Source organism: Staurois parvus, unplaced genomic scaffold (assembly GCF_062004578.1).
Source record: "Staurois parvus isolate SC_StPar_1 unplaced genomic scaffold, SC_StPar_1.0 ptg000842l, whole genome shotgun sequence".
Classification (NCBI taxonomy): Eukaryota; Metazoa; Chordata; class Amphibia; order Anura; family Ranidae; genus Staurois; species Staurois parvus.
Window position 1 is genome coordinate 805,002 of NW_028318638.1, and position 27,990 is coordinate 832,991.

The 27,990-nt window shown below is 43.1% G+C and overlaps 1 protein-coding gene and 1 long non-coding RNA gene across 3 annotated transcripts in view; one reads left to right on the plus strand and one right to left on the minus strand.

Moving 5' to 3' along the window:
• Window positions 1–869: 869 nt before the first annotated feature.
• The window catches only part of LOC149443626 (uncharacterized), a 44,756-nt gene continuing 17,635 nt past the window's right edge, over window positions 870–27,990 (plus strand). The window contains exons 1-6 of one of the 2 annotated variants that reach the window (XM_089655494.1): window positions 896–1,029; window positions 5,616–5,818; window positions 7,132–7,182; window positions 9,274–9,309; window positions 11,583–11,626; window positions 27,131–27,240. In XM_089655494.1, the coding sequence (XP_089511620.1) occupies window positions 5,776–5,818; window positions 7,132–7,182; window positions 9,274–9,309; window positions 11,583–11,626; window positions 27,131–27,229 (273 nt within the window). In that variant the 5' untranslated portion in view covers window positions 896–1,029; window positions 5,616–5,775 and the 3' untranslated portion in view covers window positions 27,230–27,240. Of the gene's footprint in view, window positions 1,030–5,615; window positions 5,819–7,131; window positions 7,183–9,273; window positions 9,310–11,582; window positions 11,627–27,130; window positions 27,241–27,990 lie in introns of both variants that reach the window. The other variant, XM_089655493.1, reaches the window with a different exon arrangement.
• The window catches only part of LOC149443627 (uncharacterized), a 38,869-nt gene continuing 34,444 nt past the window's right edge, over window positions 23,566–27,990 (minus strand). The window contains exons 3-4 of the long non-coding RNA XR_016306646.1: window positions 26,931–27,126; window positions 23,566–24,007 (exon numbers count right to left, since the gene is read on the minus strand). This is a non-coding gene — a long non-coding RNA (uncharacterized LOC149443627). The remainder of the gene's footprint in view (window positions 24,008–26,930; window positions 27,127–27,990) is intronic.

Here is a 27,990-nt window from a genome sequence, read left to right on the forward strand (position 1 = left end):
TACCACCGTAATCTTGTAATCTTCCAGAACAGAAAAATCAGCACAAGGGACATAACTTGAAGTCAGTAGCTTGTGTCCCTTGTGCTGATTCCTCTTCTTTTAGTAGTATTCCTCATCCACCCTGCCCCCACCTCAGCCACTGTACTCTTCTGGTGCAGTGGGGATTAATACAACTAAGGGGCTGTCACAGGCTTTCATCCAGAGACCCCAACTATGGCCACCTTTTTCCACCCACAACCACCATTCATAGAAGTCCAACAACAGCTTCTATGAATGAAATGGGATATCTGAGGAGAGGGGCAGAGCTATCAATCATCCGCAAATCCTCCATTCATAGATTGTGTTCCAATTACAGGAGCTGTAGTACGGCTTCTATGAATGGTGCATTTGGATAGAAAGGGCGGGCATAGTTGGGCTCTGTTTGTGAGAGCCCATGACAGCCCCTTAGCTGTATTACCCCAACACATGAACAGAACAGCAATGGGGATGGGGGGGGGGGTGGATGAGGATTACTACTAAAAGAAGCTGAATCAGCACAAGGGACGCAAGATGCTGACTGTAAGTTATGTCCTTTGTACTGCTTCTACTTTCGCCTGTACTTTAGCAGGCTTAACAGACTAAACAAAATGTATTGTTAGGGTTTACATACCCTTTAAACTTTTTTTTATTGTAGGTTGTTTTTTTGGAGGGGGTTTTAGGTATGGTGCAATGGTCCCTTGTAACATTTCTAATAAATTCATTAGTGGACATTTTTTTTTAAATATGTGTCTGAAGTTCAGCTTTAAGAAGAAAAACCATAATAGGCTGGAGTTTGCCTGCCAAAAAATTACCTGCCAAAAAAAAAAGGGAGGGTCTTAGAAGAAGTAGTGCCAGTCAAGACACTCAGCTGCTTTCTGTTCGGGTTCAGAGCTCACATACAGAGGATACCATACAGAAGTCGCCTCGCAGAGATGAGAGTCTCCTACCGCCCAGATTGCAAAAGGCTGATGTTCCAACTCCTTGTGGCTTCCCTTCTTCATTTCCTCACAGGTAACGCTTTCCTCAGTTATATTTTTATTTGGCAGTTATATTTTAACTGTCGAGATTTTTTATTTTTTTTTGGGGGGGGGGGTATGTTTTCATCCATTTCTGCCATGAATCACAATAGATCATACTTAGAGCATTAAGAAACAATGAAGAAATAACTATATTAATTAATTACTAATCAAAAGTGTGTTGTGTGTGTGTTAATTAAAAAAAATTATATATATATATACATATATATATATATATATATATATATATATACACATACATACACAGTATATGTGTGTGTTAATTAAAAAAAAAAAAAATATATATATATATATATATGTCTATTTATTTATATAATATATATTTATTATATATTTATATGTGTGTGTGTGTTAATTAAAAAATATGTATTTATTTATTGATACAAAAATATTTTTTCAAATGTTTCATATATATATATAATATATATATATATATATATATATATATATATATATATATATATATATATAATTTTTTTTTTTTTTTACATTTATAAAACAAAATATTTATTAAAATATTATATGTGTGTGTGTTAAAAAAAAAAAAATATATATATATATATATATATATATATATATATATATAAATATAAAATATTTGAAAAAATATTTTTGTATCAATAAATAAATACATATTTTTTAATTAACACACACACACACATATATATATAATAAATATATATTATATAAATAAATAGACATATATATATATATATTTTTTTTTTTTTAATTAACACACACATATATACATATATATACAGTATATACACACACACACACACAGTTTATGTGTGTGTTAATGAATATATATATATATATATATATATATATATATGTATATATATATTTTTTTTTTTAACACATAATATTTTAATAAATTTTTTTTTAGAAATTAAAAAATATATATATATATAAATATATATATATATATATATATATATATATATATATATATATATATTTTACAAGCCTTTTAAATGTGTTAGATGTTGTTGCTGTGTGAGTATATATATATATATTTATTATACTCCTCACCATCCACTTTATTAGGTACACCTTGCTAGTGCCAAGAAAATATCCCCCACACTATTACACCACCAGCCTGAACCATTGATACAAGGCAGGATGGATCCATGCTTTCATGTTTTTTACGCCAAATTCTGACCCTACCATCTGAATGTCGCAGCAACCAGTCTGCCCATTCTCCTCTAACATCAACAAGGCATTTTCCCTCACACAACTGCCACTCACTGGATATTTTCTCTTTTTCGGACCATTCTCTGTAAACCCCAAAGATGGTAGATCCCAGTAGATCAGCAGTTTTTGAAATAGTCAGACCAGACCGTCTGGCACCATGTCATGTTCAAAGTCACTTAAATCCCCTTTCTTCCCCATTCTGATGCTCAGTTTGATGTTCAGCAACTTCCCCACATCTAGATGCCTAAATGCATTGAGTTGCTGCCATGTGATTGGCTGATTAGCAATTTGTGTTATTAAGCAAATGAACAGGTGGACCTAATAAAGTGGCCGATGATATAAATATTTATATAAATATTTAGCCGCTGATTTTATTTAACCACCTCCCGTCCAGGCCAATGTATATAAACGGCCAGACGGGGGCAGTGCAGGAGCGTGTTGCCGTACATAAACGGTGCCCGCCATTTTGGACTGTGAGCGCTCCCTGTGTGAGGTCCCAATCATGTGATCACTGATTGGCCAATCAGTGATCACATGAATAGTAGTAAGCAGGGGCGGACTGACCATTCGAGCCCTAGGGCACTGCCCGAGGGCCCGGGGTCAGTAGGGGGCCCCATGAAATGCCCCTGGTACCTTTCATAGGCTTTTTTGGGTGTGCTATGAGAGTGGGCAAGGACACAGGGGCCTCATGGTCCCCTATTGCCCAGGGGCCCCATGAGTTGTCAGTCCGCCCCTGGTAGTAAGCAAGATGTCACTTCTGACATCATTGCTTACTACTAGTGAAATCTGTGAATGATCATCAAGATCACATGGTACATGGCTATTCACAACAGCCTTGTACCATGTGACAAGCTGTGATCAATCACAGCTCTCACAGTATTTCTCAATGGCTGCAAGAATGCAGCCAGAGAGAAGGAGAAATTATTCATTTTACAGCCTTTATGGGTGTAAAAGCAATCAGTGCTGAAAAAAAAAAAAACTTCATCACCCCCCACAAGTGGTACAGTGTCACTGTACTGCTACGGTGACAGTATGTTAAAAAAACATAAATAATAATATAACAAAAAATAAAATAATTTTTTTTTTTTTAAATTATAATTTTTGTTTATAAACTAATTCGGGTTATTTTTTTTTTACTAAAAAGGTAACTGAATAAATTTTGGCCAAGATTTATGAAGAAAGATTATTTATTTGGAAAATTTTATAAGAAAAACACTATTTTCAAAATTTTTGGACTTTTTCATTTCTATAGCAAAAAAAAATAAAAATCACAGTGGTGAATAAATACCACCAAAATAAAGTTTTGTCTCAAAAAATGCTAAAAAAATTCATATGGGTACAGTGTTGCATTCAATTGTCATTCAAAGTGTGACAGCACTGAAAGCTGAAAATTGCCCTGGACAGGAAAGGTCTGGACTTGAAGTGGTTAAAGGCTGCTTACCAGCAACCATGGGGTCCAGCTGGACCCTTGGAGGAGTTTTGTCAGGAATGGACTAAGCACTGGTGGCGGGACTCACCTGCCGTGTGGGCTGCAGTACCAGGGTTGACCAGCGGGTGCTCTCAGCAGCCAGAAGCTCACTCCTGCAGTCAGCCAACACCTGGGGCTGATTGCAGGAGGTGTATTTAAGGAATGACCAGGCCTGTGATCAGTGCCTTGGTGTATGTTTCCCATGAGCCCCTGTACCTTGTATCCTGTGTTCCTGTTCCTCTGCCTATCTAATTTGTTGCCGACTCTGCATTGTTCCTGACCCTGCTGACTGTTTCCTGTTTAACCCCTGGCTTGCCTGACCATCCTTCTGCCTGATCCTCTGTACCGTGCTGCCCGTGAGTTACTGAACCCGGCTTGTGACCCTGACCATTCTCTGCCTGATCCTCTGTACCGCGCTCCCCGTGAGTTCCTCAACCCGGCCTGTGACCCTGACTATTCTCTGCCTGCTCCTCCGGTACCTCGCTGCCCGCACGTTGCTGACCTGGCCTGCCTGACTACGCCTTACGCTACCCAGACGATCCATCCATCCTGCACGGATCCAGCCATCCCTGCTCACACCTTCTGCCTCTTCACATCAGGCTTCCTACCTGCATATACCTCTGGCGGATCCCTCTACCACGAGCAGGTGTACCTCAGGGTTCCTGTCTGCTCCAAGTCCATCCCCACCATCAGGGGCCCTGGTGAATAAGCAGACTGGGACTTAGACTCCGCGCTCCGGGGGAATCCTGTCCTGAGGACTGCTAGGGGTATCACCAGACAGTCGTTAACAGAACCTTAGGGCCGGCCTGACCCTTCCACCTCCCCAGCCCTGACGGCGCCTGTGTTCCTGCACATACTAAGATTAGTGGAAGGTTGGTTTATTTACTGAGCGTGTATAATTGGGTGGCTAATAATAAATTATATTATTATATCATTCCTGAAGCCTGTTACTTCCCTGTGTCAGTCCACACATTTCTGGTCATACCCGGATCCCTGACAAGTTTACTAAAGTTTGGAAAGGATAGGAGCGCCACATCACCTTGTATTGTCCTTGAAAGATTTTATTTTCCAACACGTTTCAGGTGCTCAGCACCCCCCTTATCAGGGCTAAAAAATAGATCATGAATATACCTGACTTTATCCAGAGTGTACATTGCTGTCCATTATAGTCCCCAGTCTTACTCAGTACTATAACATGTGTTTTGTGGCCCATTCCTGCAATGGGGTTGATTTTCTAAAGGCAAATAGACTGTGTACTTTGTAAGTGCAGTGGCTCCAGAGCTTAGTAAACGAGCAAAAGCTCTGCTGACTTCCATCATCCAATTATGTGCAAGCAATTTTTTTTTTACCTTGCATGTGATTGGATATTCTTTACAAAGTGAAGATTTACCTAATTTACTAAGCTCTGGAGCAAATGCACTTGCACAGTACTGGGACAGGTTTGTCCTGCACCCACCCACTGGTTGCCAGCCACTTATCAGGAGCATGTGGTGAGTGCCCCCCATATCACTGCACCCAGGGCGGCTGCCCCTCCTGCCCACCCCTTGTCCCAGCCCTGCCCTTGCAGAGTACACAGTTTCTTTTGAAAGGGAAACTCATACAAATGAGCGCAGAGAGGCCGATGCAGTTGGAAACATGTGAACAGTTAATCATGAGCTCACCACTGCTGCCTTGTTATACATTTGTATGATTTGTTCTCTTCATCATGCAAATGATTAACAAGGCAGCAGTGGTGAGCTCATAATTAACTGTTCACATGTTTCCACCTGGATGGACCTCTCTGCTCTCATTTGTATGAGTTTATATTTGCTACTTTGTCTCACCCAATAAAGATGCACCTTTATTAAGGTGCTTGACTGAGAGCATTTTCCTATTTTTTTCCGTTTTCTACACAGTTTCTTTGCCTGTAGGAAATCAACCCCTTCTTACTCCAGCCCCAGTCTCTGACACCTCCAGGAGGTACAGGGGACATTACTGGACCTTATGGAAGAGGTGGAAGCTTGAAATCCTGCAAGAACCCACTCCAGACCATTGTAAATAGTGGGAGGCACTGTGATGTTACCCATGCCTCCTGGAACTGTAGAAGACCCGGCCAAAGGTAAGTTTTGTTTTATTTAGAGTGGAATTTTGCATTCAAGTACAAGTTTGATCAGTCTGTGACCAGTCTTTAATCAGATTTTGGTCATTCCTTGAACTTTGAGGCAGAGGGCTTGTCCCTTGAAACGTGTAGCATCAATTGAAGGTTACCACAAGGGTCCTTCATTGTCAATCAAGAGTAGGGATCTCCAGGCTCTCTAAACCAGGGTTTCTCAACCAAGGTTTTTATAAATAAACAAAACCAACTTGCCTAAAAAAAGTTCTTACTCCAGCCCTGGTCTCTGACACTTCCAGGAGGTACAGGTGACATTATTGGACCTTCTAGAAGAGGTGGAAGCTTGAAATCCTTCAAGGACCTGCTCCAGTCCATTGTAAGATCCCACCAGAGCTGCCAGCTCTGGTGGGAGACACCATGATGTTACCCACGCCTCCTGGAACCTGGGCCCGGCCAAAGGCAAGTTCTTCTTTTATTTATTATAATTTTTTTCACATAGAGTGGAATTTTGCTTTCAAGTACAAGTTTGATCAGTCTGTGACCAGTCTTTAATTAGATTTTGGTCATTCCTTGAGATCTGAAGTGGAGAGCTTGTCCCTTGAAACACATTAGCATCAATTGAGGGTTGCCAGAAGGGTCCTTCATTGACAATCAAGATTAGGGATCTCCAGGCTCTCTAAACCAGGGTTTCTCAACCATGGAATCCTTGAGTTCCTTCAGAGGTTGCTAGGGATTCCTTGAGCAATGAGCAATTTCTGCCGCTGAGATAAGTTCCCACTGATACCAATGATTTTTTTAGCTATCTGTAAGGGGGTAATTCCTCCCTATGACCACAAGTGTAAGGAGCATCACACTAATGTATCATATAGTAATTGTTGGCAGTTGTTCCCTGAGACTGGAAAGTTTTTGTTTTTTTGGGGGTTTTTTTTGGGGGGGGCAGGGGTGAATGGTTTGTTTACAAATCTCTTTTTAAAGCCATTTGGGGAGATTTATTAAAACTGGAGCATGCGAAATCTGTTGCAGCTCTGTATAGAAACCAACCAACTTCAAGGTTTTATCGTAAAAGCTTAATTCAACCAGTTGAAGTTAGTAGCTGATTGGCTCCCATGCACAGCTGCACCAGGTTCTGAGTGCTCCCATTTTAGTAAATCCCCCCACAATGTTGGTCACTTTGATAGCGCTCCAATTGCTTAGCACATTTATGAAGCACATCACTACATGAATGAGCAGTTAAGTCATACCATTGCCTTATAAATTAGTTTCTGTACCTGCACTATGTGAATTAATTTTTTCTTTTATATGTGTAAATCATTTTGTAGTGAGCGGTGAAGATGCTTCAGAGTCAACAATGTTCGACCATGATTTACAAGGTAGGGGAATTGGCCAATCAGACCATCTCAAACTTTACTAAACAGGTGCAGAACAGGACCGACAAGGCCAACAGGGTCAAAAATGGCAAAAGGTGTGCATATAGTATAGAATAAGGTTAAACTGATTATGAACCCATATGGAAGAAAAATACATTTAAAATATATTTTAAAAATATTCTTCCCAAATATATTGACATATATTTGAAATGCTACAATTTTGGCCATATTCAATATATTTCAAAATATATTGAATGGTAGCATAGACAAGCAGCTGGAAAAGTCCCAGGGCTGATACCACAGCAAGCGGCTGGCGAGATCTTGGGTTGGTAGCACAGACAAGCAGCTGGAAGAGTCCCAGGGCTGGTACCACAACAGGCAGCTGGAGAGATCTTGGGCTGGAATCACAGGTAATCAGCTGGAAGAGTCCCAGGGCTGGTACCACAGACAAGCGGCTGGCGAGATCTTGGGCTGGTAGCACAGACAAGCAGCTGGGAGAGTCCCAGGGCTAGTAGCACAGACAAGAGGCTGGCGAGATCTTGAGTTGGTAGCACAGACAAGCAGCTGGAAGAGTCCGAGGGCTGGTACTACAGACAAGCATCTGATCAGATCTTGAGCTGGTAGCACAGATAGTCAGCTGGAAGAGTCCCAGGGCTGGTACCACAGCAAGTGGCTGGAGAGATCTTGAGCTTTTAGCACAGACAAGCAGCTGGAAGAATCCCAGGTCTAGTAGCACAGACAAGCGGCTGGCGGGATCTTGGGTTGGTAGCACAGACAAGCAGCGGGAAGAGTCCCAGGGCTGGTACCACAGACAAGCAGCTGATCAGGTCTAGAGCTGGTAGCACAGGTAGTCAGCTGGAAAAGTCCCAGGGCTTGTACCACAGCAAGTGGCTGGAGAGATCTTGAGCTGGTAGCACAGACAAGCAGCTGGAAGAATCCCAGGTCTAGTAGCACAGACAAGCGGCTGGTGAGATCTTGGGCTGGTAGCACAGACAAGCAGCTGGAAGAGTCCCAGGGCTGGTACCACAGCAAGTGGCTGGAGAGATCTTGAGCTGGTAGCACAGACAAGCTGCTGGAAGAATCCCAGGTCTAGTAGCACAGACAAGCGGCTGGTGAGATCTTGGGTTGGTAGCACAGACAAGCAGCTGGAAGAGTCCCAGGGCTGATAGCACAGCCAAGCAGCTGGAGATGCACTGCCGCCCCACTTGAATTGCAGTACTCTGGTACCAATGCAGTGCTCCCTGCAGTAGTTGAGTCTTCTGCAGAAACTTCTTGCTGTGTTTTGTAAAGGTGATTTTTTTTTAGGGCAGCAGCATGGCCACAGTAAGGCCATACCACTGCTCTCTAAGTTAACCTCTTTGGCCTATTTCTAAAAAAAATTTGTTGGAAAAATGTGACAAGCATTCACTCAGATGTGTTGAATTCTGAGCTCTTAAAATGGAGCTCCACCTAAAAGGGGAAGTTCTGCTCTAAGGCTTCCTCCCCCACTCCTCTTTACAAAATGGCACTTTTGGGGAGGGAGGGGAGAACAGGAACCTGTTTTTGACACTTCCACAAGTTCTCCTCCTACCCTCCCTCCCTGCAGTCTTCTGAGACATGTGACAAGTCCCAGAAGACTGCAGGACCATTCACAATGCGCAGTGGTTGGGGCATGCACAGTGGGCACCCAGCTATGAAGCTACAAGCTGTCATAGCCGGGTGCCCACATTTAGGATGCCGGCTTGGGTGAGCACAGTGATGGATCGTGGAATAGATGAGTGGTTGTTTACTAAAAGTCAGCAGCTACAGTTTTTGTAGCTGACGATGTTTAATTTTTAAATTTCTTTAATACAGAGATTACCAATGATAGTCATCTCTATCTGGTGGCCATGCTGCAATATCTTTTCAGAAATGCCTTAATCAGGAAAATAATACATTATGGCCACTAGATGGAGCTGAACATAGAAAATGATTGTATGTGACAGAATTTGTCACAGCTGGGCGAATTCTTGTCACATTCATCCAGCAAATCTTTTATAAATAGACCCCTACTGTGTATTTGCTTTTATTTGGCATACTCATTATTTTCTATGTCTGTTAATTTTTTGTTTGCAGCGAACGATGAAGAGGAAACAACAGTATCCTACAATGGTAACTATGTTTTTTTTTTACAACTCCCATTCACTTTATTATGCCATCAGCTTCAGAGTCCCGAAGTTGGCGGATTGCAAAACAGATCTGTATATTTTTGCATTGAGCAATGAAGAAGAGGATATATTGCCAACATATAGCAGTATTTCTGTGGCCTGTAACATAAATAGAATTCTTAGAAACATATGAAGTCAGTAGTTCAGCTGAAAAGTGGCAGCAGTGAGGGCAGTGGAGGGAACACTCCCAAAGACCTGGTAGGAGAGTAAACTCAACCATACACCATCCAAAATGGAAAAGAGTACACAGTTTCTTTGCCTGTAGTAAATCAACCCCACTGTTGTCTCTGGTTAAAAGTAGACCTTCCATGGCAAATGGAAGGTCCACTATTTCTGCCAGCCCTCTGCCTTCCCAATTAACAAACCAACTTGCCTAAAAAAAGTCCTTACTCCAGCCCTGGTCTCTGACACTTCCAGGAGGTACAGGTGACATTACTGGACTTTCTGGAAGAGGTGGAAGCTTGAAATCCTTCAAAAACCCACCCCAGCCCATTGTAAGAGTGAAAATCTGCTGGATTTTGAGCTGCCAGCTCTGGTGGGAGGCACCGTGATGTTACCCATGCCTCCTGGAACTGTTGAAGACCCGTCCAAAGGTAAGTTCTTCTTTTGTTATTTTTTTCACATAGAGTGGAATTTTGCTTTCAAGTACAAGTTTGATCAGTCTATGACCAGTCTTTAATCAGATTTTGGTCATTCCTTGAGATCTGAAGCGGAGAGCTTGTCCCTTGAAACGCATTAGCATCAATTGAGGGTTGCCAGAAGGGTCCTTCAATGACAATCAAGATTATGGATCTCCAGGCTCTCAACCAGGGTTTCATGGAACCCTTGAGTTCCTCCAGAGGCTGCTAGAGCTTCCTTGAGCAATGAACAATGAGCAATTTCTACTGCTGAAATAAGTTCCCACTGATACCAATGATTTTTTTTGCTATCTGTAAGGGGGTAATTCCTCCCTATGACCACAAGTGTAAGGAATATCACACTAGTAATTGTTTGCAGGTGTTCCCTGAGACTGGAAGGTTATTTCAAGGGTTCCTCATGGTTGAAAAACTTGAGAAAGGCTTATCTAAACAAAGGGCCGGTTTACTGTCCTTTTGACTTTTAAGGGTGCCAGGCTATCCCAAGTGGGAGTAGAAAATAATATAAAATAAAGTGCAGCGCTAAAAATAGGTACATAAAAGTATCAAAATCATTCATAAAATAAGTAAAAATAGTTCAAAAAGTGACTGTTAATGTGAACAGGAATCCTGTGTCCTTCAAGAATTCGGTGCTTGTGCAGTCAAAAATGAGGGGAATGCGCACTCACCAGAATGCACAGTAAATTGCGCATTAATGTATAAATATCTCGGTGTCATCAAGGTCATCCAAGTCTGGTCAGGAATGAAGTGAAATCCCTCACTGGATATGTCTGGATCATGAAGGTTCTGATGTATACTGGGAAAGTGCCAGAGATCCCTTTAAGAGATGGACGGGTCAGCTCACCAGGTGTACAGGGGCTCCCTCTCTGGATACTGGGTATCTGAAAATTAATCCTCCCCAAGGGAGTTAAAGCAGAGAGATCTCCATAGTGTAGTATAGCTGGCCATAGGGCCCACTGGCCATAGGGCACTAGGGCCGCTTGGATAAGGGGCAGCCAGGTGGCACAGAGCAACCGATCCATGCATTTCACTCCTGCAGCCACTGAATGCCCACTTATCCTCCTCACCTTCCAGCAGGCATTCAGCGGCGGCAGGAGAGAAATGCACGGACCAAAAATGCTGCCTGGCCACCCCTCCTATCCATCTCCTGCTGCCCTGGGCTGCTGTATATTCCCCCGGCAGCCAATCCCACCTCACCCCCCTTTCCCTGCGGCTGCTGCAGGAGATCTGTCAGGATAGACTGTTCCCTGACTCTGACCTGAGAGGGTATCTCTCCCACAGCCCAGAGCCAGTGCTGACAGTTCCCCCCACCCCTCCCTTGCCGCCGGGCTTCAAGGAAAGGGTCCCTGAGCTTGGGGCTGCTCAGCCTAAAATTCCCGGGTCTATTTTGTGTCCCAATCTGAGTGCAGGTGTGACTGGGATGGCAACAAAACCAATCAGAGTCCAGCATGCGCAGCAGCTTCTGTGGGGGAGGGGGCATATTTTAGTTTGGATTTAAATTTTCCATAAAATGAAAGTGAGATAAGTTGGCGAAAAGTTTTGTGCTCCTAGGATTCTAACCTGAAACATTTTTCTTTTTTAGATTTAATAGATTATTCAGATTTTGAAGTAATTTTTCATGAAAAAGTAAGTACCATCCTCCCTCTCTATCTCTCTCTCTATAATCCATATTTATATATTTGTCCTGGTAACAGATGTGTTTTTATTCCTAAATAAGAATGCCAGGAAGTGTCTATACATTCTAACCTCGCTTTGTGACATAATCCCTGCGGAATGTTTTACTATATCAGCTCCTAATCATTTACAGTACAATTGTGTTCTATTCCTGTAATAGTCATACACTATATTGCCAAAAGTATTGGGCTGCCGGCCTTTCCACGCACATGACCTTTAATGGCCTCCCAGTCTTAGTCCATAGGGTTCAATATTGAGTTGGCCCCGCCCTTTCCACGCACATGACCTTTAATGGCCTCCCAGTCTTAGTCCGTAGGGTTCAATATTGAGTTGGCCCCGCCCTTTGCAGCTATAACAGCTTCAACTCTTCTGGGAAGGCCGTCCACAAGGTTTAGGAGGGTGTCTATGGGAAGGTTGGACCATTCTTCCAGAAGGGCATTTGTCAGGTCAGGCACTGATGTCGGGGGAGGAGGCCTGGCTCCCAGTCTCCGCTCTAATTCATCCCAAAGGTGTTCTATGGGGTTGAGGTCAGGACTCTGTGCAGGCCAGTCAAGTTCCTCCACCCCAAACTGGCTCCTCCATGTCTCTATGGACCTTGCTTTGTGCACTGGTGCTCAGTCATGTTGGAACAGGGAGGGGCCATCCCCAAACTCTTCCCACAAAGCTGGGAGCATGAAATTGTCCAAAATGTCGCCTTAAGAGTTCACTGGAACTAGGGGGCCAAGCCCAACCCTTGAATAACAACCCCCCACCATAACCCCCCCCCCACCAAACTTTACACTTAGCACAATGCAGTCAGGCAAGCACCGTTCTCCTAGCAACCGCCAAACCCAGACATGTCCTTTGGATTGCCAGACAGAGAAGCATGATTGGTCACTCCAGAGAACACAACTCCGCTGCTCTAGAGTCCAGTGGCGGCGTGCTTTACACCACGGCATCCGACGCTTTGCATTGCACTTGGTGATGTCAGGCTTGGATGCAGCTGCTCGGCCATGGAAACCCATTCCATGAAGTTCTCTACACACTGTTGTTGGGCTCATCTGAAGGCCACACCAAGTTTGGAGGTCTTTAGCTATTGACTCTGCAGACAGTTGGCGACTTCTGCGCACTGTGCGCTTCAGCACGCGCTGACCCCGCTCTGTCATGTGACGTGGCCTACCACTTGGTGGCTGAGTTTCTGTTGTTCCCAGTTGCTTCCACTTTGTTATAATCCCACTAACAGTTGGTCGTGGAATATTTAGTACCCAGGAAATGTCACGGATGGACTTATTGCACAGGTGACAACCTATCACGGGACCATGCTTGGAGTCACTGAGCTCCTGAGAGCGACCCATTTTTTCACTGATGTTTGTAGAAGCAGTCTGCATGCCTAGGGGCTTGATTGTATACACCTGTGGTCATGGAGGGGATTGGAACACCTGAATCACATGACTTGGAGGGCGGGGCCAATACTTTTGGCAATGTAGTGTATGTCTATGGCATGCAGGAACTAAGTAAATGACCCTCACAGCAGACCCAGCAGAGGGCAGCACTTGCATTAAATTTTATAATTATTATTATATAGGATTTATATAGCGCCAACAATTTGCTTTACAAAATGAAGGCAGACATTACAGTTACAATACAATTTGGTACAAGAGGAAACAGAGGGTTCTGCTCGTTAGAGCTTACAATTTATGCAAATTTTTTTTTGCTTACAGGTGTTCAATCATTTGCCTAGTCCATCAAAAAATTAACAAATAGAAAAAAGTATCCATATATACACAATAATTCACGGGCAGCAATTATATACATATCAGAGTATCTTACATTTAGTACACTTATCCATATTATAGTGAAAACACAGAGATATCACCATCTCACTATTTGCCTTCAGAACCCCAATTACTAGTGTTCTGTTTCAAATGCCACTTTATGCATTGACCCCTTTCTTTAGACCCATTTGTCTGCTTAGTGTGGTCACCTGCTGACTTGGCACCATCCACAGGCAGCTTAACTCTGCAATAAGACACAAAGGTTGAATCCAATGCAATTTCAGCTAATTACCATACATAGGATATGTTTCAAGTCCCTTGAAGAACAAGAAGACAATGAGTGGGATTTACTGAAACTGGTGCACACAAAATCTGATGCACCTGTCCAATCAGCTTCCAGGTTTTATTGTTAAAGCTCAACTGAACATGCTGAAGTTAAAAGCTGATTGGTTACTATGCACAGCTGCACCAGAACCAGGCCTAAGCCCTGTTTCTGTGAAGTACTAACACTGACTGAGAGAACATGGAGTTAGATAAAAAGAAAGAAGCGCCCAGTGTCCAGAGAAATGCAACTGCCAAAGTATGGTTCATACACGTTTATTAAAAAGTAATGACGCGTACATCAATCCGAAGCATTTCCAGGGAATAAACTCCTCCTTCTTCAGGGCTGTTCCTGTGTACTCTTTAATGAGAACAATTCCTATTGGTTATGTTGAATCAAGGTTTCAGAAATCAGGAAGGCAGAATGTCGGCTTTATTTGCATGGGCAGCATTGCTATTGCCCCGAAACGCGTTGGATGGACGTACATGTTGCTACTTTTTAGCCACTTGCCGCCCAGCCTATAGTCAAATGACGGCCGGGCCAAGCTCTCGTCCCTCTGGTATGGCAGCATATGACGTCCTTCCCGGATCGCGCTTTGCGCGTGCCCGCAGGGCCACGCTGTGGCGGGATCTGTCACCGGCTGTGTACCTCAGACAAGGCCGATGACAGATCTGCGTACCGGCCCCGTTGCCTGTACCATGTGACCAATCACAGCAGGTCACATGAGAGTTGTATACAATGGATGGCTTCCTTTCATGCCGTCCATTATATACAAGTGTGTGTAGCTGTGAATGGTCACAGTGATCACATGCACAGGTTAGGCCAATCACAGCCCATCTGTCGTGATTAGCCGTGGCCAATCACAGCTAATCACAACAAAAAAACCTGAATGAATTCATTTCATTCAGTTAAATGCTTGCTTATAGCAAAGAAATTATGTAAAAAAGAAAAATACTGATCACTTCCCCAAAGTAGTACAATGTTACCATGGTAACATTATACTACTTTGGTCATAGTGTAATATGAAAAAAAAAAAAAAATGAAAAGAAATTACCAGTCAGTGCCCCTGATCACCACCATGCCAGTTATATGATGACGCTGTACTGCACTGGTGACAGTATGTGAAAAAAAATTGTGAAAATAATTTTTTTAATTTTTTAATTTTCCGAAAAATTATGACAAAAAAATTACAACTTCAAAAAACTCGCCATGCCTCTTATGAAGTACATTGGACTGTCTACTTTGCAAAAAGGGGTCATTTGGGGGATATCTGTACTGTCCTGACATTTGAGGGATATCTGTACTGTCCTGACATTTGGGGGATATCTGTACCGTCCTGACATTTGGGGGATATCTGTACCGTCCTGACATTTGGGGGATATCTGTACCGTCCTGACATTTGGGGGATATCTGTACTGTCCTGACATTTGGGGGATATCTGTACTGTCCTGACATTTGGGGGATATCTGTACCGTCCTGACATTTAGGGGATATCTATACTGTCCTGACATTTCGGGGATATCTGTACCGTCCTGACATTTGGGGGATATCTGTACTGTCCTGACATTTGGGGGATATCTGTACTGTCCTGACATTTGGGCGATATCTGTAATGTCCTGACATTTGGAGGATATCTGTACTGTCCTGACATTTGGGGGATATCTGTACTGTCCTGACATTTGGGGGATATCTGTACTGTCCTGACATTTGGGGGATATCTGTACTGTTCTGACATTTGGGGGATATCTGTACTGTTCTGACATTTGGGGGATATCTGTACTGTCCTGACATTTGGGGGATATCTGTACTGTTCTGACATTTGGGGGGATATCTGTACTGTCCTGACATTTGGGCAATATCTGTAATGTCCTGACGTTTGGAGGATATCTGTACTGTCCTGACATTTGGGGGATATCTGTACTGTCCTGACATTTGGGGGATATCTGTACTGTTCTGACATTTGGGGGATATCTGTACTGTGCTGACATTTGGGGGATATCTGTACTGTCCTGACATTTGGGGGATATCTGTACTGTTCTGACATTTGGGGGATATCTGTACTGTGCTGACATTTGGGGGATATCTGTACTGTCCTGACATTTGGGGGATATCTGTACTGTTCTGACATTTGGGGGGATATCTGTACTGTCCTGACATTTGGGGGATATCTGTACTGTCCTGACATTTGGGGGGATATCTGTACTGTTCTGACATTTTTGGGCCTCAAGAAATTAGATTGGCTGTCAGTACTTCAGGACTGATCAATATTCAGATCTATACCATAGTTTGTGAACTCTATAACTTTCCTAAAGATTAAATAATAAACACTGATTTGGGTTATTTTCACCAAAGACATGTAGCAGAATACATTTTGGCCTAAATTTATGAAGAACAATTATTTATTTGCAAACTTTAATAACAGAAACAAAGAAATGTTTTTTTTTTGTTAATTTAGCATAAAATAAAAACCCCGGTGGTGATTAAATACCACCAAAAGAAAGCTCTAGTTGTGTAAAGAAAATGATAACATTTTAGTGTTGCATGACAGCGCAATTACCATTCAAAGTGTGAGAGCACTGAAACCTGCAAACTGGACTGGGCAGAAAGGGGGTGAAAGTGCCTGGTATTGAAGTGGTTAATGAGCGTCTGTGAACCATACTTTATAAGATGCATTTCTCTGGCCACTGGGCGCTCCTTTTTTTGTATCCAAGTTACATGCTGAAACAACCGTAAGATCGCACAGAAAAGGCAGCAGCCCAAGAGGGCCCATTGCCACCATCCATCATTGGGCAATATCCACCGGAAGGAATTCCTTCCTTTTTGTGCCCACACAAATACCCATCCAGGACCAGTGCGGTCTGCAACACAAATGAGGGAACATGGAAGAAATGAGGAGGAGTTTGCTAGCACTGACCTAACTAGCTCTAAACAGGAGGGCAGAAGCCAAAATCACAAAAGTAAACAAGTTGTAGTTTTTCAGCACAACCATGAGATGTACTACTACTAAACAGCAATAACCGGAAGCGGTTCAACACCAAACAGAAACAAATACATACAAGTAGGACAGGAGAACAGCGTGCATAGCAGCCTTGAATCATTGGATCTGCAATCGCTAAGTCTGATGTTGTCCTGCAGGAGATCAGATTCTGGTACCTATACTGCTTGCATTTCAGAAATACATTTTATGATGTATAGATTATTACAGAGCTGCATTCATTTGGGTCTTTTATATCTGCCTGGAGTTCAGCTCTAAGGAAAGGAAATATAGAACTGGAATGTTGATGTATTTAGTGCCAAATATGTGTTCAATTTCTATTGCGAAACAAGTCCACATTTGATTACTATGGTTATCCTACGATATTTATTTCTCAGAATAGCCCATAGTTGTGTTTTTTTTGCATTGCACGCATATTTAGGGGCACATTTCTGACACATTTCTGACACATTTCTGATATTTGCAAGACTGCAGATTATATAAAAAACAAAGAATGGTTCCATGAAACAGCACAGATGTAAACGCGCTCCCTGGTGTTGAGTAGCCCTGTCCTGTTTAAAATGCTGCTTTATACCATTGATATACCTCCACTAAACCAGTCTGCCTGGACATTACGGTCACCTGCTCACATGGCAGAATCCACAGTCAGCGTAACTCTTCAATAAGACACAGAAGTTGAATCCATGCAAGTGCAGTACAGAGGGCAGGGCTGTGGATAAGGGGGTACCACCAGTCCTCCTGTACAGAGTCCAGGTCAGCAGGGGGGCCCAGGCAGTGAATCGGATGTGGGCAGGGAGGGTGATCGGCACAGCGGAGAGGCAATTGCTGCAACAGATCCCCTGTATAGCCCTCAAGGGGCGTATAATCTAAGGTCCCTAACCCTCAAGGGGTGTACAATCTAAGGTCCCTAACCCTCAAGGGGTGTACAATCTAAGGTCCCTAACCCTCAAGGGGCGTAGAATCTAAGGTCCCTAACCCTCAAGGGGCGTAGAATCTAAGGTCCCCAACCCTCAAGGGGCGTACAATCTAAGGTCCTTAACCCTCAAGGGGCGTAGAATCTAAGGTCCTTAACCCTCAAGGGGCGTAGAATCTAAGGTCCCTAACCCTCAAAGGGCGTACAATCTAAGGTCCCTAACCCTCAAGGGGCGTACAATCTAAGGTCCCTAACCCTCAAGGGGTGTACAATCTAAGGTCCCTAACCCTCAAGGGGTGTACAATCTAAGGTCCCTAACCCTCAAGGGACGTACAGTCTAAGGTCCCTAACCCTCAAGGGACGTACAATCTAAGGTCCCTAACCCTCAAGGGGCGTACAATCTAAGGTCCCTAACCCTCAAGGGGCGTATAATCTAAGGTCCCTAACCCTCAAGGGGCGTAGAATCTAAGGTCCCTAACCCTCAAGGAGCATACAATCTAAGGTCCTTAACCCTCAAGGGGCGTAGAATCTAAGGTCCCTAACCCTCGAGGGGTGTACAATCTAAGGTCCCTAACCCTCAAGGGGAGTACAATCTAAGGTCCCTAACCCTCAAGGGGCGTAGAATCTAAGGTCCCTAACCCTCAAGGGACGTACAATCTAAGGTCCCTAACCCTCAAGGGGCGTACAATCTAAGGTCCCTAACCCTCAAGGGGCGTACAATCTAAGGTCCCTAACCCTCAAGGGGCGTACAATCTAAGGTCCCTAACCCTCAAGGGACGTACAATCTAAGGTCCCTAACCCTTAAGGAGCGTACAATCTAAGGTCCCTAACCCTCAAGGGGTGTATAATCTAAGGTCCCTAACCCTCCAGGGGCGTATAATCTAAGGTCCCTAACTCACATTAATACATACACATACTAGGGCCAATTTAGACAGGAGCCAATTCACCTACCAGCATGTCTTTGGAGTGTGGGAGGAAACCAGAGTACCTGGAGGAAACCCACGCAGGGAGAACATGCAAACTCCAGGCAGGTAGTGCCGTGGTTGGGATTTGAACCAAGGACCCAACTACTGCCAGGCGGAAGTGCCAACCATTTAGCCACTGTGCTGCCCGGCATTACACGTTGCACGTGTGGGGGGTGCAGTTAAACGTTTCGGGACAGTACCGCCCCTTTCTCAAGGAGACTCAAACAGGAAGGGAGAAACAGAGGCATGTTCTAAATGCAGACATAAACAAGTTAAAGTGGCTTTAACTTTTTTTACAACAGTGCTATGCATATATATGGTGTCAGTGCTGGGTGGGCCTGAACACCCATCCACCACATATATGTGTCGCTGTCTTGTTCTGGGGCGCACTTCATCAGCGCCCCCTGAACTGACAGCTCATGATCCACTACTGATGAGTAGGAGATGGTGAGCGGGGTCTCCAGATGACACAAGCACTGTGCAACCAATCGCATTACTGCAAGATTGGGAACCCTACTTACCAGCTCCAGGTGTCATGACCCATTTAAAGTGACAACACAGTGCAAGATTCTCAGCAAGTTCAGCATCCCCTACTCCTTGGGGATGTGTGTTTTTGTGGACGCTATTGTGCTGTTTCTGTGTTTCTATAGACTATGTATACTCTCTCGTTGATAACTGGATGTGTTTAAGCCTAACAAGGGTCTTCGGGCCCTCTGAATATCGCCCACTGATTCATGATCTCACGACTCTTGGACACGTTACCCCACCCTGCCTCCTGACATGACCGGAGGAGTCACCGCCCGATTGTGGGGTGACGGCTCCGTTTTTCATGTGTTATGTAGACAGGGTTTGGGCCCGATTGGCCCTTTGATGTTGAAATTTTTTGTTTTTTCAGGTACGGCTAATTGCCTGCCTGATCCATGTCTCTCAGTTACTTTTTTCATTGTAGAAGCTATCATTGCTTCACTTTTACTGTTTTTTGTCTTTTTTTTCCTCAAAACTTTAGTACATGATGTTGGCTTGATGCCGGTGTGCGGACATCACGACCCTCATTTTGGGGTCTGGATGTCCCCCAGACTGGTAATGCTACCCGTAAGTCTATTTGTTACGGACTTGAAGGTCCTTACATCTAGCCAAATAATTTGAGTATATGTCTTGTCAATGTGTATTTTTTTTGCTGATAGTAATAATTTTTGCATATTATGGTGATTCAATGTATCTCGCATAATGTCCAGGGTTTCAATTCGCCAAACAAGCGCAAAACAGCCTTTCTCCAATATAGGCGATTAGGGGCTAAAATTATTTTATTGCAGGAAACACATTTTGCGGCCGCAAAACACCCGACATATTTCCATAAATCCTATAGACAAGGGTATTATACTTTACACTCCTCCAAGAGTAGAGGGGTGGCCATTTTTCTACATAATTCAATCCCCTTTGAGGTTCAACATGTGTACCGTGATCCAGACAGTAGGTTTATTATTCTTAAGGGCACCCTTTCAGGCCGAGAACTTACAATAGCAAATGTTTACGCACCGAATTCGGCACAAGCTACCTTTTTCTCAAAATTTTTTGATGTTCTTGATAGATTTATGTCACCCCATCTGTTGGTGGGTGGTGATTTCAACCTGGTAGCAAATCCTCTTTTAGACCATAGCTCACCCTTGCACTCTTCCCACGCCTTCCCAAAGTCACTTACTAAAAGACTAGAGGCCCTCCAGTTAGTAGATGCCTGGAGGGCGCATAATGTAGGAGCTAGGGAATATTCATTTTATTCTCACCCACATGACTCTTATGCTAGATTAGACTATATTTATTGCACCCCTATTTTATTGGCAAACTCTAGGATAGCTAACATCCACTTGAGTCCTTGGTCGGATCACAATATTATAGCCTTGTCTATCACATGTATGGGACTTGCACCCACTCCCTTCTCATGGAGACTCAATGATTCTATGCTTACGGATGTGGACTCCCGCCATGAAGTGGCTACGTCTATTTTGGAATATTTTCAATCTAATTCGACTCCTGATATTTCTCCAGCCACATTATGGGTAGCTCATAAAGCGGTCCTACGAGGCCGCCTTATCTCTATGGCTTCATCCAGAAATAGAAAACGATGGCAGCAAATTCTGCTTCTTACCCGTGAGTTGGAAGCACATTACCGAAGTCATATTGCCAACCCATCTCTTCTTAATAAACAGTTATTATCTCAAAAGCGCTTAGAATTGAATACTCTGCTATCCCAAAAAACTGAAAAAGCTCTCCGCTGGTCAAAAGCCTCGTTTTTGTTACATAGCAACTCGGCTTCCACTATGTTTGCTAGGAAACTGAATCACTCCATGCGTCCCCCACATATTTATAAATTGCGTACTAACTCGGGTACTATCTCATCTCTGCCTCAGGAGGTTTTGGGCATTTTTGAAAACTTTTATTCTAACCTATTAGCCCCTCCACGGTCGGACTCTGTTTCACCTGCAGCCTCGTGGCTGGATTCTATACCTCTCCCTGCCCTTACACCTTCTCAAGTTGCTTCTCTTAATGCCCCCTGCACTCTGGAGGCGATAACTCGTGCAATTAGCGCCCTGAAAAGCTCTACTGCGCCAGGTCCGGACGGGTTCACTGCTAGTTATTGCAAACATTTTGCCTCCACTTTGGATCCCTATCTGATAACTTTATTTAATGATGTTTTGCAGGGGGGTAGGTTCCCGGAGGAAATGCTGTTGGCTAACATGTCTGTAATACCCAAACCACAGAAGGACCACAGCTTACCACAAAATTATAGACCTATCTCAGTAATGAATAATGATCTGAAAATATTTAGCCGAATTTTGGCGGACAGGTTGGCCCCTATTATCTCCTCTTTAGTCTCTCCGGACCAATCTGGATTTATCCCTGACAGATTTATCACTGATAATATTCGCCTCACGCTCAATGTTATTCAAGATGCCAATTTACATTCTAAAGAGGTCCTGCTGATGAGTCTGGATATAAACAAGGCCTTTGACAGTGTTCTTTGGCCCTATATGTTTTCCTTGCTACGAAAAATGGGCTTTAATGACGAATTTTTAGCCGGTATACACGCCCTATATGACTCTCCAAAGACAAGAATTCGGCTCCCTGGCTGCAATTCAGACTTTTACACATTGGGTAGAGGTACCCGTCAGGGCTGTCCCCTTTCACCCCTTTTATTTGCACTGGTGTTGGAACCTTTGGCAGTAGCGATCAGATCACACCCGGATATTTCAGGCTACCCATTGTTAGTCTCACAATTTAAAATGAGCATGTATGCTGATGATGTTATGCTTTTTCTTTTGACTTCATTGCCTTATTTATGTGCCATACTGAATGATTTTGCCATAACGTCGGGTCTTACTGTTAATTTTACCAAATCGGTGGTTATGCCGGTTAATATTCCTGATTCCCTAAGTGCATCTCTCCGCAGTTCTTTTCCATTCCGCTGGTCTACAGACCGGATATCCTATTTAGGTATTAATCTCACTCCCAGTTATTCAGATATGTTTGCTGCTAATTATCCACCATGTATATCACATCTATCTACGCTACTGAGGATTGGGCATGGTTATCCTATTTCCTTCTTGGGTAGAGTCACGGCTGTTAAAATGAATATTTTGCCTAAACTTCTTTATCTTTTTAGAGCACTTCCAGTTCCAGTCTCAAAAACGTTTTTGAACCAATTTCAGCGGACCATTAATAATTTTATCTGGGGTAATAAGCGTGCACGTTTTGCCTCAGCGATTTTATACCGCTCACAACGGACTGGAGGCCTCGGTCTTCCCAATTTTTGGCTATATTACCTTTCGGCTCGTTTTGCGCAGCTATCACAGTGGGCAACTATTAACTCTCAGATCCCATGGGTCAAGTTTGAATCTCAGTCCATACGCCCCTTCTACTTACCGAGTATTTTGTGGTCCAGGATCTCTCCACGTTCACTTACATTTTATAACTCCATAGTGACCCATTCAATGACACTTTGGTCCACATTCAAATATAAATTAAATTTGGTCTCTCCTATTCCCCCCGGTATTTCATTTTTTGGTGATCCAACTTTTGCACCAGCTTTTTCTTCTCCTCAACTGTTTCGTTGGTGGTATGATCAATCTCTTATCAGATTATCTGATTTTCAAAGAGGAGGATCTTACATTACCTTTGATATGTTGCGCGCGCTTTTTGATATTCCCCTTCGCGAGTACCATCGTTACCGACAGATTAGACACTTTTTTGAATCACAATTTGGCCTTACACCGTCTTCTCCGGTTTCCTTTTTTGAACGTACCAGCCGTGACTCTCCCAGGGGTAGGGGTCTTATTTCCAATTTTTATCACCAATCTTTACTTTGTCTTTTTCATACGCCTCCGTTGTACCGACAGAGGTGGGAGGAGGATAGTGGTACCACTTTTTCGGATGAGGATTGGGATTCCATGGTGGATAATATCTGTAAAAGCTCTCGATCTCTTTCTGTTCGTGAAACAGCCCTTAAGGTTTTAACTAGATGGTATTATACCCCATCAAGACTACATAGATTGTACCCACAAACTTCCCCTCTATGTTTTCGGGGCTGTGGTTTTACAGGCACTTTGGTGCATATATTTTGGGATTGCCCGTCCATATCTTTGATTTGGCGCAAGATATCCGAGGTGGCTACCTCACTGGCGGGCACCCCAGTATGCTTATCTATTCAGACTTGTCTATTGGGGGCTCATATCCCAGGGGTCCCTGATGCCATTATGAGATTGATACATACTATTTGTATTGCCACTTTATGGTCTATTGCCTTACACTGGAGATCCAATGTTGTACCTTTGGCCTCCATCTTACACAGAATTGATGCTGTAATGCTCATGGAACGCATTCATTATACTCTGCTGGATAAGATGCACTTATTTGATAAAAAATGGGAGTCATGGAGGGATTATAGACATTTATTGCATGATTGATAATGTTTTCAGTAAACAATGACTGACAGATGCTGTTGGCAGACGTATCATTCAATTTCTCTTATCATTAACGTATTTCATGTACTTGCAATCTACTTTTCTTCTGTTTCTTCTCTTCCTTATTATGATATATTTTTCTGAATTGTACTTTTCAAAAGTGCCTTGTTTTTGCTGTTAATATTTGAAAATGTGCTGTTATTTTATTGTCTACTTATACTCAATAAAATCGTTTGTAAACAAAAAAAAAGATTCTCAGCAAGATTTAGACTGCTCGGTATTCCCCAGGATCTTTCTGGAAGGAGGATGATGTCACTCCCTTCTAGGTGCCACCGGAGAATACCAGATGCTGCCCAGCATTGCACTTTGCATGTGTGGGAGGGGTGCGGTTAAACGTCTCGGGACAGTACCACCCCTTTCTCAAGGAGGCTAAAACAGGAAGGGAGAAACAGAGGGATGTACCAAATGCAGACATAAACAATTTTTTTTTTTTATATTATTGCAAAATTTCAGCAAGAGGGGGTGACACTGAGTAAGCGGACGCTATCATTTTGGTGCAAGATCCACTTTAAACCCCCCCATCAAGTGTTTTTGCTAACTGTGTTGGGGAGATTTTTCTTTGCTGCTTTTCTCAGATACAATCTCTCTAAGGTAAGGGCAAATCTCTCTTAGATGGTTGTCACCCAGTCCTTATTGGAAGATTTCTCCTCACATTCAGTCCCACTGACAACTATCGCCCAGTAAAAAAGAGGGTAAATCCCCCTAATGGGGACAGAGACAGCGACAAAAACTTAGGGGGTTCTAACCTTTCTGAAATCTATCCAAAATGAAAAAAAAAGATGGCTTAAGATTTCACCCATCCCCTCCAGAGGATTTCCCCCCTTCCTGACCAGGCCATTTTTTGCGCTGCGGCGCTGCGTTACTTTAACTGACAATTGCGCGGTCATGCAACGCTGCACCCAAATTAAATTACGTCCTTTTTTCCCACAAATAGAGCTTTCTTTCGGGGGTATTTGATAACCTTTGCATTTTTTATTTTTTGCACTATTAAAAAAAAAAAAAAAAAACGACAATTTTGAGAAAAAAACAATATTTTGGACTTTTTGCTATAAAACATGTCCAGTAAAAAATTTTTAAAAAAATCAAATTTAGGCCAAAATGTATTCTGCTCAGTGTCTTTGCTGAAAAAAAATCCCAATACGTGTAAATGAATTGGTTTACGTGAACATTATAGCGTTTACAAATGGCAGTACAGATACTGGGATTTAATTTTTTTTAATTTTTACTAGTAATGGCGGCGACCAACGACTTATAGTGGGACTGCGGCGGGCACTGGGGGGGAACTGACTTGGTGTCACTGACATCCCCGGTGACACCAATACAGTGATGAGTGTTAAACAAAAAGCACTGACACTGTACTAATGGCACTGGGCAGGAAGGGGTTAACATGAAGGGCGATCAAAGGGTTTACTGTGTGCTGGGAGTGTTTTACTAGGGGGCGGTGTCTGTGTGCTTCACTGTAAGCACACCGCTTTGCTGTGCAGTGTGCCCGAGCTGACAGGGAGGAGGGACTGTTAGTAAACAAAACAGTCCTCCTCCCTATCGGAAATCACTGGGCGCCAGTGAGTAATCAGCAGCTGAGATTGACCGCCACGGTCGTGAATGGGCCCCCCTGCTACCCTGTAGCAATGTTTCTGCTATAGGGCGCACAGGAAGGGGTTCAAGGACATCGTGGGTTCTTTAAAAAGAGAACAAATCAGAAGCTGTTTTGCTTTCAGTCTCTCTAAATCACATTTTAGGTGGAGAAGCGTGAACAGAGCAGGAGAAGGAGTCACTGCTATGAATCATTGATGTGTGTAAATTTCAACATTAATCTTGAACTACCATCCACCCCAGGGGTGGACTGACCATTTGGAAACTCGGGCGCTGCCCGAGGGCCCGGGGTCAGTAGGGGGCCCCATGAGATGCCCCTGGTACCTTTTTCATAGGTTTTTTTGAGTTTGGGCAAGGACACAGGGGCCCCATGATCTCCTATTGCCTGGGGGCCCCATGAGTTGTCAATCTGCCCCTGGTCCACCCTATAGTAGAAATACTTCTACAGGGTGTCACGGGTGCGCAGAAATCACGTATATATACACAATTTTGCAGTTTCGGGTAGGGGGTGCACGCCCTACCTGCGCCACCATTCGCGGCCTCTGCTGTCAATCCCCGGGTCCCGGAAGGTGATTACTCTCCGACACCCGGCGATAGCCAACTATTACCGACAGGGGGAGAGAACTATATGTAAACAATACAGTTCTCTCCCTTGTCAGCTCCTGCACACTGCTTTGTATGGCTCTGCATAGCAGAGCCATACAAAGCAGCGAGCTTACAGTGACGCACACACACAGCACATAATGTGAAACAGCACACAGTTAACCCCTTCGCGCCAGCGCCTCCCCGCCCTTTAAGAGTTTCAGAAGCCGGGAGGCGGGGTTTAAGGTCATGTGACCGCCATGACGCGCCGTCACATGATCGGGAAAGGTCCCGATCGAAAGAGGAGATCGGGACCTTTCCGTGAGTACCGAACATGTGTGCTGGGAGCTCGCAGGGTGCGTGCACTCTGCACATATGTCCTTTTTTAATAGAACACAAATGTGCGGCCGCTCGGTGTCTAGGCCCAGACGCCAGAAGGCCGCACATTTGCATTCGGCCGGCGTGAAGAGGTTAACTCTTTGATCGCCCCTCATGTTAATCCCTTCCTGCCCAGTACCATTACTACATTGATCAGTGCTTTTTATTAGCACTGATCACTGTATTGGTGTCACTGGGGATGTCAGTGACACCAAGTCAGTTCCCCCCCCAGTGTCAGAATGCCCGCCGCAGTCCTGCTATAAGTCGCGGATCTCCGCCATTATTTGCACAAAATTAAAAAATCGCATTATCTATACCGCCATTTGTAGACGCTATAACTTTCACATAAACCAATTAATTTACACGTATTGGGATTTTTTTTTTAGCAAAGACATGGAGCAGAATACATTTTGGCCTAAATTTATGATGAAATCTAATTTTTACTGGACATGTTTAATAGCGAAAAGTCAAAAATATTGTTTTCCGTTCAAAATTGTCGGTCTTTTTATTTTTTAGCGCAAAAAATAAAAACCGCACAGGCGATCAAATACCACAGAAAGAAAGCTCTATTCGCATGGGGAAAAAAAAGGATGTAAGTTTGGGTGCAGCGTTACATGACCGCGCAATTGTTAAAGTAACGCGGAGCAAAAAATTACCTGGTCAGGAAGGGGGGGGGGGAATCCTCTGGAGGGCGAGGGGTTAAACAACAGTTTTTATCAGCAAAGCAGATATAACTTACCTGGGAAATATGTGAAAATGCACCAACAGCACCACCTGCTGTCTGTAGATGAGATTACATTTTTTTAATATTTATTCAGCCAGGGGGGCATGGATGCCGGAGAGCAGGAAGTTCATGACTGGGGAAGTTGCAGGGATCAATGTCTCATAATTGCAGTATTGTGTGTTCCTTAAAATTGTCTCGCTTCTTCCTAATTCTAGGAGGACAACGAATACGAATCATCAGGATCATTTTTGCAGCCAGGCTACGTCACTTTTCTAACATTCTTCCTATATCTCATCCACTACATCTGGCACTGAAGACTTCAATGGTAAACCTGTGTTTCTGAGCATTAACTCTCCAGAACCCTGTATGTAAAATCTAGAATCGGTGAGGACGTGACTATGTGGTGCCCTCTTCTGCTGAGTCTAGGAATGACATGTCAGTTCACATTTGGGGACCCCAGTTTAAAGGAAATCTATACTTTATAAAACCAGGCATCATCAAAGAGGTGTGCCTAGGCACCACTGTGTCTAAGTGCAGCCTTGAGGTTTTAGTATGATAGAAAAACAATATGTTGACTTTGAAAAATAATAATAATAATGAGAATTATTATATTATATTATTATATTATTTTATTATTAATATTATTATTGTTATTATTAACCACTTCCAGTCCGGACACTTTTACCCCCTTCCTGACCAGGGCAATTTTCAGCTTTCAGCGCTATCACACTTTGAATGACAATTGCGCGGTCATGCAATACTGTACCCATATGAATTTTTTACCATTTTTTTGAGACAGATAAAGCTTTATTTTGGTGGTATTTATTCACCGCTGGGATTTTTATTTTTTTTACTATGTAAATGAAAACGTCCAAAAATTTTGAAAAAAAGTGTTTTTTTTTAATACAATTTTGCAAATAAATAATATTTCATCCTAAATCTTGGCCAAAATTTATTCCGTTATTTTTTTAGTAAAAAAAAAAAAATTCAAATTAGTTTATAACCAAAAATTATAATTTTTAAACATTTTTTTTTACATTTTTATTTTATTTTTTTTTATATTATTATTTTTTAT